This window comes from Nerophis lumbriciformis, linkage group LG06, assembly GCF_033978685.3.
Source record: "Nerophis lumbriciformis linkage group LG06, RoL_Nlum_v2.1, whole genome shotgun sequence".
NCBI lineage: Eukaryota > Metazoa > Chordata > Actinopteri > Syngnathiformes > Syngnathidae > Nerophis > Nerophis lumbriciformis.
Window position 1 is genome coordinate 3,784,709 of NC_084553.2, and position 20,831 is coordinate 3,805,539.

General features: G+C 42.0%; 1 protein-coding gene across 1 annotated transcript in view; it reads right to left on the reverse strand.

The window, feature by feature from the left end:
- Window positions 1–4,215: 4,215 nt before the first annotated feature.
- Window positions 4,216–20,831, reverse strand: part of LOC133608432 (centrosomal protein of 89 kDa-like) — a 185,064-nt gene continuing 168,448 nt past the window's right edge. The window contains exon 17 of the mRNA XM_061963654.1: window positions 4,216–5,125. Within this exon, the coding sequence (XP_061819638.1) occupies window positions 4,963–5,125 (163 nt within the window). The 3' untranslated portion in view covers window positions 4,216–4,962. The remainder of the gene's footprint in view (window positions 5,126–20,831) is intronic.

Here is a 20,831-nt window from a genome sequence, read left to right on the forward strand (position 1 = left end):
ATATATATATACATACCTGCCAACTTTTGAAATCAGAAAAACCTAGTAGCCAGGGTCCAAGGGCCGCAGGCCCCGGTAGGTCCAGGACAAAGTCCTGGTGGAGGGTTCAGGGCTTCGCCCCCCGACGCAAAATGATTATTAGCATTCAGAGACCTTAAAATGTTGCTAAAACCATCACTTTTCTATCAGTCACAGTGACTTTTCAAAACAAAAATATTACAGCAAAAATCATATGGGTTGATTGACATGTTTATTCTGTAAGCTAACTTCAATAGTTTGAAATTATTTTGACAGTTAATGCCAGTTATCCTGTCAACCTTTCACAAGACTTCAATTTGTTCATTGAAAGTATAAACACTTTTTACAGTAAACAAATGGTAAAACAGCACTAAACAATTCCATTAAAAATAAAATTGGTGTCATTATTAACTTTCTGTCCAAGCTTGTATAATCTACTGCCTTGTTCAATTGTAAAAAATATTCTGTGCCTAAAATTCACATTTCTATCACAATTATCATACTGTAAACATGGTAAGCTAACTTCATTAAAATTAATAGTCCTGTCAATAGCATGGAATTACAATTCAAATGTAGTTTTTTTGTAAGCCTTTCAAAAGAATTCAAAATATGAAAAATGAATGAAAATTAATTGAAGCCATCAGACACTTGAAAAGTGGCACATCACATCTCTAATGTAATCATTTGAACTTTTCAACAGAAATAGCACTGTAAAAATATTAAGGACATACTTCTGTATTTTGGTAGTTATGCTGTCAACATTTAACAAGATTTCTTCAACTTGGACTTGAAAGCATAAATAGTATAAACACTTTTAACAGTACAATTGCGCACCAAACACGAAGCAAGGCCAAAGCGCATGCATGGTGCAGGAGAACAAAGGACTTCTTTCATTTAAGGTTTGTGATAAACCATCAAACTCATTCGTTAAAAGGACTCTATAGTAATATAAAGCGAGTTTTTCTGGACATTATCATGCAAGAAAAGTTTATTTTTGGGACCGCGATCACCGCGTAATGATTTTTAAAGGTTGCATTACAAACATTTAACTGTCCCATGTGATCAGCCAGTGCGATTGGAAGTCCATGCTCAATTATTGCCTCCGTAAATAAAACTTCGGCATTTATCACATCCAAAGAATCTGTTTGGGCGACGAAAAACGTTGAAAGTTTTCCACTTGTATCGCTAGCAACGGCATTAGACTTGTGTTTTTTTGTCCCAACGTGGTCTTTTACATCGCTAATTCCTCCGTGTTCGATCGAAAAATCTTGTCTGCACAAGGTGCAATTCGCGTAGTTTTCACCCTTTTTTTTTTTAAATTAATGAAAAAACGTATTTTTTTATCACTGCAACCGTAACCCGGAATAGGTTGATGAAAACCGTACGAATTACGGGAAAACCGGAGTAGTTGGCAGGTATGTATATATATATATATATATATATAATGTACATAAATATATATATAATGCCCATTTTGTCAAATCAATGAAAATTTATTTATATAGCCCTTAATCACAATAAAATAAAAAATTAAAAAACAAAGTTAAACTTTGTTGATGTAAAGTAATTGAACTCTTAAATAGATCAATTATTCATTACACCATTTATCATTATTACTTTTTGAACAATGAAAATAACAAAATCCCATTAAGATTATTGTAGATTTAAAAGGGCCCCACTCACAAAAGTGTCTTGTTTTCCCTTTCAACACTTGAGTGCCCAACTTCAAGTCTATCCGTCGTTTATAAGTTTTACTTTTTTTTTTGTCCATTTGTGTGTTTTATGTTCCTTTTTAGGTGGCAAACACACACAAATGTGCAATATTTCCCCCCCAAAAAATATTTCAAAGTGTAATATTTGATGTGAAGTAATTGGAGCCTTGTATAGGTCAATAATTCATGACAACATTGAGTGTGATTCATTATTATTTTTGAGCAATGACAGTGTCAGATTCAAACACTGATGACATCTATTGAACAAGACAGGAGGCAAAGAATTAAACAGAGACAGAATTCAATTTGGACTAAATTGAGGAGAAACGCCTGGACACACTGTACTCTTGTACGCCTCCTTCTTTATTTGACTTTCTCCGACCGCCTGACCACCGCTTCCACTTCCAGAGGGAAGTGGGTCGTAAACAGCGTTGCCTTTGATTACAGAATAGTTCAAAAGAAGAGGTCGTAAAATAGTTCAAAAAGAGTTCCGTACAATTGTTCAAAGAGAGTTCGTAAAATAGTTCAAAAAGAGGTCCATAAAATAGTTCAAAAAGAGGTCGTCTGGAAATTGGGCAGATCCTATATATACATATATATATATATATATATATATATATATATATATATATACATATATAATAGTTCAAAGAATTAAACAGAGACAGAATTCAATTTGGACAAAATTGAGGAGAAACGCTTGGACACACTGTACTCTTGTACAGTCTCCAGCACGCTCTGTCAAAAGATTGCACGCCTCCTTCTTTATTTGACTTTCTCCGACCACCTGACCACCTGACCACCGCTTCCACTTCTAGAGGGAAGTGGGTCGTAAACAGCGTTGCCTTTGATTACAGAATAGTTCAAAAGATGTCGTAAAATAGTTCAAAAAGAGTTCCATACAATTGTTCAAAGAGAGTTCATAAAATACTTCAAAAAGAAGTCCATAAAATAGTTCAAAAAGAGGTCGTCTGGAAATTGGGCAGATCCTATATATACATATATATATATATATATATATATATATATATATATATATATATATATATATATATATATATATATATATATATATATATATATATATATATATATACATATATAATAGTTCAAAGAATTAAACAGAGACAGAATTCAATTTGGACTAAATTGAGGAGAAACGCTTGGACACACTGTACTCTTGTACAGTCTCCAGCACGCTCTGTCAAAAGATTGCACGCCTCCTTCTTTATTTGACTTTCTCCGACCACCTGACCACCTGACCACCGCTTCCACTTCTAGAGGGAAGTGGGTCGTAAACAGCGTTGCCTTTGATTACAGAATAGTTCAAAAGAAGAGGTCGTAAAATAGTTCAAAAAGAGTTCCGTACAATTGTTCAAAGAGAGTTCGTAAAATAGTTCAAAAAGAAGTCCATAAAATAGTTCAAAAAGAGGTCGTCTGGAAATTGGGCAGATCCTATATATACATATATATATATATATATATATATATATATATATATATATATATATATATATATACATATATATGTATATATATATATATATATATATATATATATATATATATATATATATGTATGTATATATATATATATATATATATATATATATATATATATATATATATATATATATATATATATATATATATATATATATATATATATATATATATATATATATATATATATATATATATGTAAGTGTGGGAAAAAAAATCACAAGACTATTTCATCTCAGAGATGAAATAGTCTTGTGATTTTTTCCCCACACATACATATATTGCGCTCTACTACGGTATCGAGCACTATTTTTTGGATAACCTTATTAAGACATATATATATATATATATATATATATATATATATATATATATATATATATATATATATATATATGTATATATATATATAATGTACATAAATATATATAATGCCCATTTTGTCAAATCAATGAAAATGTATTTATATAGCCCTTAATCACAATAATATAATAATTAAAAAACAAAGAGAGTTCATAAAATACTTCAAAAAGAGGTCCATAAAATAGTTCAAAAAGAGGTCGTCTGGAAATTGGGCAGATCCTATATATACATATATATATATATATATATATATATATATATATATATATATATATATACATATATATATATATATATATATATATATACATATATATATATATATATATATATATATATATATATATATGTATGTGTGGGAAAAAAATCACAAGACTATTTCATCTCAGAGATGAAATAGTCTTGTGATTTTTTTCCCACACATACATATATTGCGCTCTACTACGGTATCGAGCACTATTTTTTGGATAACCTTATTAAGACATATATATATATATATATATATATATATATATATATATATATATATATATATATATATATATATATATATATATATATATATATATATATATATATGTGTGTGTATATATATATATAATGTACATAAATATATATAATGCCCATTTTGTCAAATCAATGAAAATGTATTTATATAGCCCTTAATCACAATAATATAATAATTAAAAAACAAAGAGAGTTCATAAAATACTTCAAAAAGAGGTCCATAAAATAGTTCAAAAAGAGGTCGTCTGGAAATTGGGCAGATCCTTGGTTCTCTCCGCTTTGAAGTCCTTGGGTTAGAACAATATCTTTCTGTTGATTACCTTACATGAGAGAAAACAGGAACACCTTCATCTTGCTCCCCCCCCCTACACAGTGGAGTTTTACGAGCCTTACTCTTGGTAGGTTTCAAAGACAGCTTTTGTCTTCTTGTCAGGAACTCAATGTAATACAAAGTTTTTGTGATCATTTAGAAACAATTATTCTAACAGACATTTTAAAAATGTCAGCTTTGTGTCATTAGAGTCAACTTTGCAACTCGTTACATTTCACACGTTTGCTCTTTTATTCCACTTGAAATGTTATTTTTCCCGAGTTTAACAGTAGTTCCAGAATGTGCTGCAGGCTGTTAAATCATTAGCCGGGGGCCGCACTTTGGACACCAAAAGGTCATTTGAACTACCAATCCTCCTTTGACACATGTCAACACTTCAGAATCTGTCAGCAAATAAGAGTTTCACGGCTGCAGTTTGACCCCGGAACAGATTAATTCTTTTTTACATGTGAGGCTGACCTTAAGAAGTGTTCCACTGCGTGAGGATGAAAATAGAAAAGTTGCCTGAGGGATGCAAGAGGAGTTCCTCTAGGTGTAGACGTCCAGGTGGTCCGAGGACTTGTGGGCTGCTCCGAGAGGCCGGTCAGCAAGGAGGTCTCCTATGGGCCTGGAGTCCCACAGAGTGTCTTTGATGTGCTGGTTCTCCCTGGTAGCCGCCTGCCACACCACCTCCAGCTCCTCCTCCACCGCCCTGAAGAGGAGAGGAAGATGCAGTCACTCCATTAGGTACTGCAATGACAATCTTAAAGATATGTTTGAAGTAATACTCTTCTGCTCCAGATCTGCAGGTGGCAGTAATGAGCATCACTATGTGGGTACCAAAATGCCACAAACATACACGTCCGTGGGCTGGATGTGACCTGTGTCCATACTTGCCAACCCTCCCGGATTTTCCGGGAGACTCCCGAAATTCAGCGCCTCTCCCGACAAATTTTCTCCCGAAAATCTCCCGAAATTCAGGCGGAGCTGGATGCCACGCCCCCTCCAGCTCCGTGTGGACCTGAGTGACGTGTTGACAGCCTGTTGTACATGCACATGTGACCCACCCATAATGTGTCACATTTTTGTGTTGATTTATTTAGTTTATTTTGTGGTTTGAATTCGTTTTTGGAGCTGTCATTACACATTTATCAGTATTCACATTGGTCAGTAGGGCGTTTCTTCCCAATTGAATGCTATCACCTGCAGACCGGAAGTGTCTTGTCATTCTGATGAGCGCGACCAGTCTGTGAACAATTGAAACGTCCTGTGTGCTTTTTCCTCCTGTATAACAGGTTAGTTTTGGTGAATCAACTCACTGAATAATTTCCATGTGATCTTTATAAGTTTAAGTACACATTCTGATGGCGGAGCCTAACTCTAAAGTGTTTGTGAGTTGTAGTTTGTATTTGTGAATGAATCCAGTGCACAGCTGCAGTAATCAATACAAAATGGCGACGTGAGTACGCAATGTTTATATAGGAACTTCTGATCCTAATTCAGACTCCCAAATTAGAGCTCCCGTTTTCTTATTGATTTTATAATGTATATTTGTATAATGTGTGTGTTCTGAAATAGTGACAGAGAATAGAACAAGGATGGACAATTCAACCCTTAACTCAACAATGAGTAGAGGAGTGTTATGTGTGTGTATATGTGTAAATAAATGAACACTGAATTTCAAGTATTTCTTTTATTTATTTATATATATATATATATATATATATATATATATATATATATATATATATATATATATATATATATATATATATATATATATATATATATATATATATATAGCTAGAATTCACTGAAAGTCAAGTATTTCTTATATATATATATATATATATATATATCTTAACCACGCCCCCAACCACAAATACCCAGAACCCTTTGCAGCACTAACTCTTCCGGGACGCTACAGGGTGAGTGTGTGTGTGTGTGTGTGGGGGGGGGGGGGGTTGTTGGTAGCGGGGGTGTATTTTGTAGCGTCCCGGAAGAGTTAGTGCTGCAAAGGATTCCGGGTATTTGTTATGTTGTGTTTATGTTGTGTTAAGGTGCGGTTGTACTCCCGAAATGTGTTTGTCATTGTTGTTTGGTGTGGGTTCACAGTGTGGCGTATATTTCTAACAGTGTTAAAGTTTTTTTTATACTGGCACCCTCAGTGTAACCTGTATCGCTGTTGATGAAGTATGCTTTGCATTCACTCGTGTGTGCGTACAGAAGCCGCACATATCTTGTGACTGGGTCTGAACGATGTTAGAATGGATGAAAAGCGGACGTGACGATAGCTCGTAGAGTACGTTAAAGGCAGTGCATTTAAGGCATTCATTAATGTCGGGGCTCAGGCTTTGAGCTGAGGCAACCTTCATTATCGAACGAAGGTGTTCATCAGTCATTATTTCCCGTCCACCAGGACCACAGTCTTGTCCTGGTGGACGAGAAATAATGACTGATGAACACCTTCGTTCGATAATGAAGGTTGCCTCAGCTCAACATTAATGAACTAGCATCCAAGAAAAGATGGCAGTTATCTGGCTTGGGCACATCAGATTAGATCAGTGTGTTGCAAACTGAGCAGTTTAAAGTCCTGAATGGTTTGTTTATTCATTGTTATTTTATTTTCTAATGTATTAGCCTGTGGAAAAAGTTAATGTTGATATTTACCTCAGAAGGCTGCAAATAGAAAAGAGGCATTCCATTTGTATTTAAATTGTATTTGATATGCCATTGATATTTTTTAATTATTTGTATTATTATTTGAAACTGGATTTTGCATATCACTATAAAGTTAAATAAGCCTTGCTTGTTCAATATGCAATGCAAAACTTGTTTGGGTCCCTATTAAAAGGTTAATTTGTTCAACCTTGGCCCGCGGCTTTGTTCAGTTTTACATTTTGGCCCACTCTGTATTTGAGTTTGACACCCCTGACATAGACAGACACATACTAAAATTGACAGACACACACTACCAACTGACCGGCAATACCAATCAACCCTACCGACCAACCTACAATACTGACCGACCCTACCAGCCAACAGACAGACACAACCGACACGACAGACCGACCAATCAATACGACCGACCGATCAATATGCTTGACCGATCGAGCAACCGACTGACTGATCGACATGACACACATGACCAACACACACGACCGATTGACAGACACATCGACCGACACAACTGACAGACCTGCTGATCAATACGACCGAACAATCTGACAGAGCGATCGATATGACCCACCGATCCAACTGGCCGACACAACCGACAGACAAAACTGACCGACCCGACCGATCGATCAATACAACCAACCAACAGATCAACACGATCGACTGACCGACCGACCGATCAATAGGACCGACAGAGCCGACCGATCTATATGACCGATTGACCGACTTGATCCAATGACACGACCGACAAATAGACATGACCGACAGACAGACACGACCGACAGATTGACATGACGGAACGACTGACTGACAGACGTCAATGACTGACAGACATGACGGACCGACTGATCAACACGACTGACTAATCTGACCAACCAATCAATACAAGCTACAAATCCGACCGACCGATCAATACACCCAACAGACACGACCGATTGACAGGACAGACTTACCTGACCGACCGATCAATATCACCGACAGACCGACACGATTGATCAACACACATGGCCGACAAGACACACATGACCAACACACATGGCCGACAGACACAACCGACCGACACGACTGACTGACCGATCAAAATGACCAACATGACTGACCAATCAATACGACCGACCGATCAATATGCTTGACCGATCGAGCGACCGACTGACGATCGACATGACACACATGACCAACACACATGACCGATTGACAGACACATGGACCGACACAACTGACAGACCTGCTGATCAATACGACCGAACAATCTGACAGAGCGATCAATATGACCCACCGATCCAACTGGCCGACACAACCGACAGACAAAACTGACCGACCCGACCGATCGATCAATACAACCAATCAACTGATCAACACGATCGACTGACCGACCGACCGATCAATAGGACCCACAGAGCCGACCGATCTATATGACCCATTGACCGACTTGATCCAATGACACGACCGACAAATAGACATGACCGACAGATTGACATGACGGAACGACTGACTGACAGACGTCAATGACTGACAGACATGACGGACCGACTGATCAACACGACTGACTAATCTGACCAACCAATCAATACAAGCTACAAACCCGACCAACCGAACAATACACCCAACAGACACGGCCGATTGACAGGACAGACTTACCTGACCAACCGATTAATATCACAGACAGACCGACACGATTGATCAACACACATGGCCGACAAGACACACATGACCAACACACATGGCCGACAGACACAACCGACCGACACGACTGACTGACCAATCAAAATGACCAACATGACTGACCAATCAATACGACCGACCGATCAATATGCTTGACCGATCGAGCGACCGACTGACGATCGACATGACACACATGACCAACACACACGACCGATTGACAGACACATCGACCGACACAACTGACAGACCTGCTGATCAATACGACCGAACAATCTGACAGAGCGATCAATATGACCCACCGATCCAACTGGCCGACACAACCGACAGACAAAACTGACCGACCCGACCGATCGATCAATACAACCAACCAACAGATCAACACGATCGACTGACCGACCGACCGATCAATAGGACCCACAGAGCCGACCGATCTATATGACCGATTGACCGACTTGATCCAATGACACGACCGACAAATAGACATGACCGACAGATTGACATGACGGAACGACTGACTGACAGACGTCAATGACTGACAGACATGACGGACCGACTGATCAACACGACTGACTAATCTGACCAACCAATCAATACAAGCTACAAATCCGACCGACCGATCAATACACCCAACAGACACGACCGATTGACAGGACAGACTTACCTGACCGACCGATCAATATCACCGACAGACCGACACGATTGATCAACACACATGGCCGACAAGACACACATGACCAACACACATGGCCGACAGACACAACCGAACGACACGACTGACTGACCGATCAAAATGACCAACATGACTGACCAATCAATACGACCGACCGATCAATATGCTTGACCGATCGAGCGACCGACTGACCGATCGACATGACACACATGACCAACACACACGACCGATTGACAGACACATCGACCGACACAACTGACAGACCTGCTGATCAATACGACCGAACAATCTGACAGAGCGATCAATATGACCCACCGATCCAACAACTGGCCGACACAACCGACAGACAAAACTGACCGACACGACCGACAGACAAAACTGACCGACACGACCGATCGATCAATACAACCAACCAACTGATCAACACGATCGACTGACCGATCGATAGGACCGACAGAGCCGACCGATCTATATGACCGATTGACCGACTTGATCCAATGACACGACCGACAAATAGACATGACCGACAGATTGACATGACGGAACGACTGACTGACAGACGTCAATGACTGACAGACATGACAGACCGACTGATCAACACGACTGACTAATCTGACCAACCAATCAATACAAGCTACAAATCCGACCGACCGATCAATACACCCAACAGACACGACCGATCGACAGGACAGACTTACCTGACCGACCGATTAATATCACCGACAGACCGACACGATTGATCAACACACATGGCCGACAGACACACATGACCAACACACATGGCCGACAGACACAACCGAACGACACGACTGACTGACTGATCACAATGACCAACATGACTGACCAATCAATACGACCGACCGATCAATATGCTTGACCGATCGAGCGACCGACTGACCGATCGACATGATACACATGACCAACACACACGACCGATTGACAGACACATCGACCGACACAACTGACAGACCTGCTGATCAATACGACCGAACAATCTGACAGAGCGATCAATATGACCCACCGATCCAACTGGCCGACACAACTGATCCACACGACCGACAGACAAAACTGACCGACCAGACCGATCGATCAATACAACCAACCAACTGATCAACACGATCGACTGACCGACCGACCGATCAATAGGACCGACAGAGCCAACCAATCTTTTTTTTTTTTTTTTTTTTTTTAATGTCCTGTCCAGCTTCTCAGGCAAATCATATAGTTGATGTAGATGCCCATGTCGGCTGTTCAGATTTACTTTACAAAAGAGAAGTGTAGGATACTTCTCTTGTTGCCTTATTTGTATTTGACTTTATTAAATGTATTTATATTATCATTTAGTGCAGCCGGGCCGGAGCAGGAGGGGATAGAAAGAGAAAAAAAGAAGACAGAGGGGGAAATTGTGGGGACAAGAGGGGGATTAGACAGAGAGACAAAAACAACAACAGCAAACAACAACAACAACAACAATAGAGCAACATCAGCAAATATGACATGTACAAATATGATGGTAAAAGTAATAGCAAATAAGCAGTTAGCGAAAAATAAAAAATAATACAGAAATGACAATGAGCATTATTACACTACAAATGGATCAATACAAATACCAATAGAAATAGCGCTATTGATAATGAACAATACCAATAATTTACCTTTATTATCAACAATACAGTTGTTTAAATGCAACAGTACATATACGTAATGATAACTTGAGATACGAAAGAATGCAGAAAAATGGAGGGGGAGAAAGAGAAGCAACCTACATTAACCTTGTAGATTGTTATAGTCACAATAGGTTAAGCTTTGTCAGTGTGCCATGTGTTACACCCAGTTTACCCTAGGGCAACAACGTTAATATATGTTTGATGAAACGTGATTATGTGCATGAGTGTAAGTATGCATATGTACTTGTATATGTACAGAATGTGTATATGTGTTTGTACAATGAATGTATATGTACAGAATGTGTATATGTGTTTGTACAGTGAATGTATATGTACAGTATGTGTATGTGTATGTTTGTATATTGAATGTGCGTGTGGATGTATGAACATTAGGTAGGTAAATATGTACTGTATTTGTGTATGTATGTGGGAGCGTAGGTACCTATGTACGTATGTGAGCATATGTGAATTTGCATGTACAATACATTCGACTCCCAGAGTGCGTGGGAGCCAGAGCACGGCCCCATCACCCCCGAGAGCCCAACCCACAAACAGGAGGCGTGGTGCCCAGGGAACCAGGGACCACCGCCCCCACGCAGCCAAGCCGGCCAGCGACAGGAACCCCAGAGCCCGACCCACCGTACCGCCCACAAGGGCCAGCAGCAGGCCGCAGACAGACGCACCCGGCAGAGGACAGGGCACGAGAAAAGCAGGGGACAGCCAGACCCCAAGCCAGCGAGAGACCACACCCCACACGGGCAGAAAGGCGAGACGCCCCGCCCGAGGGACCCAGAGACTCCCCGCAACCGGACGGGAAGACCGCCCCCGCCCCACCGGCAACCGGGCCCCCACGAGCCCACCCCCCACCCCCGGAGAGCGCGGCGAGGCCAGCCCCCGGCCACCCCACCCAAACCGGCCGCCGCAGGACCACCCAGGCACAGGGCCACGGGAACCACCCACCCCACCCGCAGGGACCCCAACGATGGAGATGGAACAACCAGCAACCGCCCCGCCGAGCCCCCCCCCTGAGGGAGGGGAAAAATTAAAAAATAATATTAATAAAATATATTTAAAAAATAAATAAATAAATAAATTAATTAATTAATTAATTTAAAAAAAAAAGAATTAAAAGAAGATCACAGACATGCTGACAAACAAGGTCACTACCCCAGCAACTGGCCGACTCGCAGCACCTCGGAATACCTTGCAGCACCAAGCTACCACAATAGACGCAGGGACTAGGCCCAACAGGCCCCAACCAAGACGGGCACCCGGAAGGGATGGACAGCGGGACCCAGGAGCTCCAGACACGCAGTTCGGATGCAGTAGCCTGAGGCGTCGACCCCCGTCTGACAGGCAGGCCCAGAGCGTACCCCCAGAAATATACATACATACATACATACACACATACACATACACATACACACATACACGTATACATACCCACACATACACATATATACATATACATACACATATGTACACATACACATATATAAACATACATACATACACACACATATACATACATATACACAGTTCGTCAGCCCCGACAGCCATCACGCGCGCGCGCTGCCACCAGTCACAACATCAGCCACACCCCTGCACCAGACCCAGCAGCCACGGGCGCCCACACCACAAACAAACGGCAGCAGAAACAGCAGCCGCAATAACCCCAGACAGCCAGCACCAGCCAATCAAATCAAAGCGATCAAAGAAAAACTGCGACCAGCAACCACACGCCACCAGGGCCACGGAGACCAGCCGGCGCCAGCCCGCCGGTCAGCCCGAACGCCAACACGCAAACAAGAGACACCAACAACCCCCCCAACCAAAAGGCCCCCCACCCCAACCCAAACCCGCACAAACACACCACCGCCCAAACAACCGGGACACAGCATCCAGACCAGACACGGGGGCTGCGCCGCCACCACACCAAGTCACCAACAGAGACCCCACAGCGCAAGGTCGGGCCACACGGGCACGGACCCCATCCAACAGGAAGTGAGACCCGCGCGACGCCACACACAAATAAATAATAAGATTTAAAAAAAAAAAAAAATGAAATAAAATAAAATAAAAAAATAAAATAAAATTTAAAAAATAAAATAAAATAAAAATGAGTAATAATAAAAATAAAAATAATAAATACATTAAAAATAAAAAAAATATATATAACAATAATAAATGAATAAAAGCCTGGCAGGCCACCAGACCGCAGTCCCCGCCGGCCGACGAGGCAATGAGGGGTGCGCCGAACCCCAAACCCCCCATGCATGTGTACAAGGCCCCCAGAGTGTCTACTGTGTAGTTAAAATTAGGAGGTCAGCCGTTACAGCCGACCTCCAGTCCCTATTGATGTGTGTATTGTAGCGTGAGTGAGATATGTATGCTTGTGGGAACTAATTATGCGATTAAAATTGGGGGACATCAAGGTCATGGTGGGTCCCAACCAAACCAAGCCCCCCAAATCCTAAGTGTCTAATATGCAGCTAAGATTGAGGGATGGACGAGCAGGGGACAAGAAAGGAGGACTGGAGCCCCATTGGAGGCATCCTCAACCCCCCGCCATGCCTCCCCGCAGGACAATCCCCAAAGTCCTATATATGTGTGACTGTGTTGGCTATAAGTAGGAGGAGTAGAGGGCCCGGACATCCCCCCAGTCCACGCGGCCGACAACCAGGAACTACGGCCAGGAGGCCGCCACCCCCCGCCACAGCCCGTGACCCACACCAGACCACTTTAACGTGACGCCACGCGAGCCCCTCCCCCCGCCAAACAAAGCCAGCCCCCGCCCGCCCCAACCCAACCCTGCAGAGCCCATACCGGCAACCAAACGCAGAGAAACCGCACAGCCCCCACGCCCAATGCAAACACCGCATCCCGGCCATCCACACAGCAACGTGCCCATACGAGTCACGGCCAGGGGAAGGAGCCCCCCAACGGGGGAAGAAGCCAATGCATCCCGTCCGCCTGCCAGCCCCCAAACCAGCCGGCAAGCCAACGCCAGCCATCCCCACAACCCCACAAGCGCACAGACACCAGCCACAGTCCCCCAACCACTCCAACCCAACACAGCGATGCCAACCGCTGGTATCACCGCAGCAACCATCACCACCACCGCCCGTCCGCAGCGTAAACACCCGCGGCCGCCGAAACCAAAACAAAAAAGCGACCGACCCCGTAAACCACAACAACGCACACCCCCGGCTACCACCGAGGCCACCAACCCACCTACCCCAACTCATCCACCGCCAGGCCAATTGAGCCACCGGACATCCACACCCATGCACACACCTACACATTCATATACACATACATACACACATACATATATGCATATACATATACATACACATACACACATTTCCACACGCATGCATATACATATAAACATACACATCCACACATATATACACATTAATACACCCACACACATATACATAAGCCCACATATACACAAACACATACATACACAACACACACAAAAAATAAATAAATAAATAAAAAATTTAAAAAAAAAAAAAAAAAAAAAAGAGAAAAAAAAAAAAAAAAAAAAAAAGAAAATAAAAATAAACCCTTTAAATAAAATAAAATAAGTAAAAATAAACAAGAGGCCTGGTCGCCAACAGTGCCCAACGCCACCAAACCCCGCAGCCCCTCCCGCACGTCCAGGCCCCCCCCGCCCACCACCCACCAGGCATCCCATCCGGCAAAAAGCCATAAGGGCCCAGCCCTGCGCCCACAGCCGGCATGCCACGGCACCTCAGCAGACCCGGCGCCGCGATCAGCAATACACACCGGGGCAGCGACACATACATATGTACCTACATACATACACACAGATTTCACCATACATATATACAAACGTACACACACCCACATACACGCGTACCCATATATAATTTAACAGAATAAGTTAAATATATTAAATAGATTAAAAAAAAAAAAAAATAAATAAATAAATAATAATAATAATAATATATATATATATATATATACATACACACATACATACATATATATACACATACATACACATACATACATACATACATACATACATACATTCATACATACATACATATATACATACATACATATACATACATACACATACATACATATATATATATATATATATACACATAAAATAAATTAAAATAAATAAATAAAATTAATAAAAAAAGCCAACCAATCTATATGACCCATTGACCGACTTGATCCAATGACACGACCGACAAATAGACACGACCGACAGATTGACATGACGGAACGACTGACTGACAGACGTCAATGACTGACAGACATGACGGACCGACTGATCAACACGACTGACTAATCTGACCAACCAATCAATACAAGCTACAAATCCGACCGACCGATCAATACACCCAACAGACACGACCGATTGACAGGACAGACTTACCTGACCGACCGATCAATATCACCGACAGACCGACACGATTGATCAACACACATGGCCGACAAGACACACATGACCAACACACATGGCCGACAGACACAACCGAACGACACGACTGACTGACCGATCAAAATGACCAACATGACCGACCAATCGACACAACCAACCAACTGAGTGACACAACTGACCGACCGATCAATATCACCGACAGACCGACACGATTGATCAACACACATTGCCGACAGACACACATGACAGACACACATGACCGACAGACACAACCGAACGACACGACTGACTGACCGATCAAAATGACCAACATGACCGACCAATCGACACAACCGACCAACTGAGTGACACAACCGACCAATACAATTGACTGACTGACCTGACCGACAGACAGACATGACTGACAGACACAACAGACAGATTGACATGACGGACCGACTGACTGACAGACGTCAATGACTGACAGACGTCAATGACTGACCGATCTGACCAACCAATCAATACAATGTGATGTCGATGCCTTCGGGAGACTTTTGCTGGCTCCGCCCATTAAAAAGTGGCTCCATTTGTCGTCTGTGTGAATGCTAAAGAAGATTCACGCAAATGTTGCAATGGTATTTGTCTTTTCCGCCAGACGTCACAAGTTTAATAAGGAATCTGGCCCGCGGTGTGCCTCGCCTCCGAGTTCATTTGAAATATCTGACAGTATATTTGTTGCAACTTTGCTGCCATCTTGTGGACAACACGAGTCCAGGCTAGACTACAGCAATGCACTTCTTGTGAGGATCCCCAGCAAGAACATTCCAGAAGCTACAGTACTTACAGAATAGGATCCTTATGAGAGTGCGGAAATACCACCACATCACACCAGTTCTCAAATCCCTTCACTGGCTTCCTGTTCCACTCAGGATTGAATACAAAGTCTCCCTACTAACCCACCAGTGCCTCCATGGAAATGCCCCCCTCTACCTCAAAGAACTGCTTACCCCCAAATCCTCCACACCACACCTCCGCTTTGGACAGGCTAACCTCCTCCTACCTCCGGGGACAAAGCTCCGAACAATGGGAGACTGGGCTTTCTGCTCCGCCGCTCCCAGTCTGTGGAACGCTCTCCCCGACCACCTGAGGGCACCACAGACTGTGGATGCTTTTAAAAAAGGCTTAAAAACCCTTCTCTTAAAAAAAAATAACTGTCTGAATGCAACTTCCTGTTTGTCCGTAATAACTGTCTGAATGCAACTTCCTGTTTGTCCTCAATAACTGTCTGTATGCGACTTCCTGTTTGTCCCCAATAACTGTCTGTATGCCACTTCCTGTTTGTCCGTAATAACCGTCTGTATGCGGCTTCCTGTTTGTCCCCAATAACTGTCTGAATGCAACTTCCTGTTTGTCTGCAATAACTGTCTGAAAGCGACGTCCTGTTTGTCCCCAATAACTGTCTGTATGCGACTTCCTGTTTGTCCGTAATAACCGTCTGTATGCGGCTTCCTGTTTGTCCCCAATAACTGTCTGAATGCAACTTCCTGTTTGTCCCCAATAACTGTCTGTATGCGACTTCCTGTTTGTCCGTAATAACCGTATGTATGCGGCTTCCTGTTTGTCCCCAATAACTGTCTGAATGCAACTTCCTGTTTGTCCCCAATAACTGTCTGAATGCGACGTCCTGTTTGTCCCCAATAACTGTCTGTATGCGGCTTCCTGTTTGTCTGCAATAACTGTCTGAAAGCGACGTCCTGTTTGTCCCCAATAACTGTCTGTATGCGACTTCCTGTTTGTCCGTAATAACTGTCTGTATGCGGCTTTCTGTTTGTCTGTAATAACTGTCTGTATGCGACTTCCTGTTTGTCCCCAATAACCGTCTGAATGCAACTTCCTGTTTTGTCTGTAATAACTGTCTGAATGCGACTTCCTGTTTGTCTGTAATAACTGTCTGAATGCGACTTCCTGTTTGTCTGTAATAACTGTCTGAATGCGACGTCCTGTTTGTCTGTAATAACTGTCTGAATGCGACTTCCTGTTTGTCCGTAATAACTGTCTGAATGCAACTTCCTGTTCGTCCGTAATAACTGTCTGTATGCGACTTCCTGTTTGTCTGTAATAACTGTCTGAATGCGACGTCCTGTTTGTCCCCAATAACTGTCTGTATGCGACTTCCTGTTTGTCCGTAATAACTGTCTGAATGCAACTTCCTGTTTGTCCCCAATAACTGTCTGTATGCGGCTTCCTGTTTGTCCCCAATAACTGTCTGAATGCAACTTCCTGTTTGTCTGCAATAACTGTCTGAAAGCGACGTCCTGTTTGTCCCCAATAACTGTCTGTATGCGACCTACTGTTTGTCTGTAATAACTGTCTGAATGCAACTTCCTGTTTGTCCCCAATAACTGTCTGTATGCGACTTCCTGTTTGTCCCCAATAACTGTCTGAATGCAACTTCCTGTTTGTCCGTAATAACTGTCTGTATGCGACTTCCTGTTTGTCTGTAATAACTGTCTGAATGCAACTTCCTGTTTGTCCCCAATAACTGTCTGTATGCAACTTCCTGTTTGTCCGTAATAACTGTCTGAAAGCAACTTCCTGTTTGTCTGTAATAACTTTCTGAATGCAACTTCCTGTTTGTCCGTAATAACTGTCTGAATGCGACTTCCTGTTTGTCCGTAATAACTGTCTGAATGCAACTTCCTGTTTGTCCCCGATAACTGTCTGTATGCGACTTCCTGTTTGTCCGTAATAACTGTCTGAATGTAACTTCCTGTTTGTCCCCAATAACTGTCTGAATGCGACGTCCTGTTTGTCCCCAATAACTGTCTGTATGCGGCTTCCTGTTTGTCTGCAATAACTGTCTGAAAGCGACGTCCTGTTTGTCCCCAATAACTGTCTGTATGCGACTTCCTGTTTGTCCGTAATAACTGTCTGTATGCGGCTTTCTGTTTGTCTGTAATAACTGTCTGTATGCGACTTCCTGTTTGTCCCCAATAACCGTCTGAATGCAACTTCCTGTTTTGTCTGTAATAACTGTCTGAATGCGACTTCCTGTTTGTCTGTAATAACTGTCTGAATGCGACTTCCTGTTTGTCTGTAATAACTGTCTGAATGCGACGTCCTGTTTGTCTGTAATAACTGTCTGAATGCGACTTCCTGTTTGTCCGTAATAACTGTCTGAATGCAACTTCCTGTTCGTCCGTAATAACTGTCTGTATGCGACTTCCTGTTTGTCTGTAATAACTGTCTGAATGCGACGTCCTGTTTGTCCCCAATAACTGTCTGTATGCGACTTCCTGTTTGTCCGTAATAACTGTCTGAATGCAACTTCCTGTTTGTCCCCAATAACTGTCTGTATGCGGCTTCCTGTTTGTCCCCAATAACTGTCTGAATGCAACTTCCTGTTTGTCTGCAATAACTGTCTGAAAGCGACGTCCTGTTTGTCCCCAATAACTGTCTGTATGCGACCTACTGTTTGTCTGTAATAACTGTCTGAATGCAACTTCCTGTTTGTCCCCAATAACTGTCTGTATGCGACTTCCTGTTTGTCCCCAATAACTGTCTGAATGCAACTTCCTGTTTGTCCGTAATAACTGTCTGTATGCGACTTCCTGTTTGTCTGTAATAACTGTCTGAATGCAACTTCCTGTTTGTCCCCAATAACTGTCTGTATGCAACTTCCTGTTTGTCCGTAATAACTGTCTGAAAGCAACTTCCTGTTTGTCTGTAATAACTTTCTGAATGCAACTTCCTGTTTGTCCGTAATAACTGTCTGAATGCGACTTCCTGTTTGTCCGTAATAACTGTCTGAATGCAACTTCCTGTTTGTCCCCGATAACTGTCTGTATGCGACTTCCTGTTTGTCCGTAATAACTGTCTGAATGTAACTTCCTGTTTGTCCCCAATAACTGTCTGTATGCGACTTCCTGTTTGTCCGTAATAACTGTCTGAATGTAACTTCCTGTTTGTCCCCAATAACTGTCTGAATGCGACTTCCTGTTTGTCTGTAATAACTGTCTGAATGCAACTTCCTGTTTGTCCCCGATAACTGTCTGTATGCGACTTCCTGTTTGTCCGTAATAACTGTCTGAATGTAACTTCCTGTTTGTCCCCAATAACTGTCTGTATGCGACTTCCTGTTTGTCCCCAATAACTGTCTGTATGCGACCTCCTGTTTGTCTGTAATAACTGTCTGAATGCAACTTCCTGTTTGTCCCCAATAACTGTCTGTATGCGACTTCCTGTTTGTCCGTAATAACTGTCTGAATGCAACTTCCTGTTTGTCTGTAATAACTGTCTGAACGCGACGTCCTGTTTGTCCCCAATATCTGTTTGTATGCAACTTCCTGTTTGTCTGTAAATTGTGAAGAATGGTTGTGTGAAAGGGAATAGAATCACCATGTCACACATGTTCTACATCACTATTGTGAAGGATGACTGTGTGAAAGGGAATAGAATCACCATGTCACACATGTCCTACATCACTATTGTGAAGGATGACTGTGCGAAAGGGAATATAATCACCATGTCCTACATCACTATTGTGAAGGATGACTGTGTGAAAGGGAATAGAATCACCATGTCCTACATCACTATTGTGAAGAATGACTGTGTGAAAGGGAATAGAATCACCATGTCCTACATCACTATTGTGAAGGATGACTGTGTGAAAGGGAATATAATCACACATGTCCTACATCACTATTGTGAAGGATGACTGTGTGAAAGGGAATAGAATCACCATGTCCTACATCACTATTGTGAAGAATGACTGTGTGAAAGGGAATATAATCACCATGTTCTACATCACTTTTGTGAAGGATGACTGTGTGAAAGGGAATAGAATGACCATGTCACACATGTCCTACATCGCTATTGTGAAGGATGACTGTGTGAAAGGGAATATAATCACCATGTCCTACATCACTATTGTGAAGAATGACTGTGTGAAAGGGAATAGAATCACCATGTCCTACATCACTATTGTGAAGGATGACTGTGTGAAAGGGAATAGAATCACCATGTCCTATATCACTATTGTGAAGAATGACTGTGTGAAAGGGAATAGAATCACCATGTCCTACATCACTATTGTGAAGGATGACTGTGTGAAAGGGAATATAATCACCATGTCACACATGTCCTACATCACTATTGTGAAGAATGACTGTGTGAAAGGGAATAGAATCACTATTGTGAAGAATGACTGTGTGAAAGGGAATATAATCACCATGTCCTACATCACTATTGTGAAGGATGACTGTGTGAAAGGGAATATAATCACCATGTCCTACATCACTATTGTGAAGGATGACTGTGTGAAAGGGAA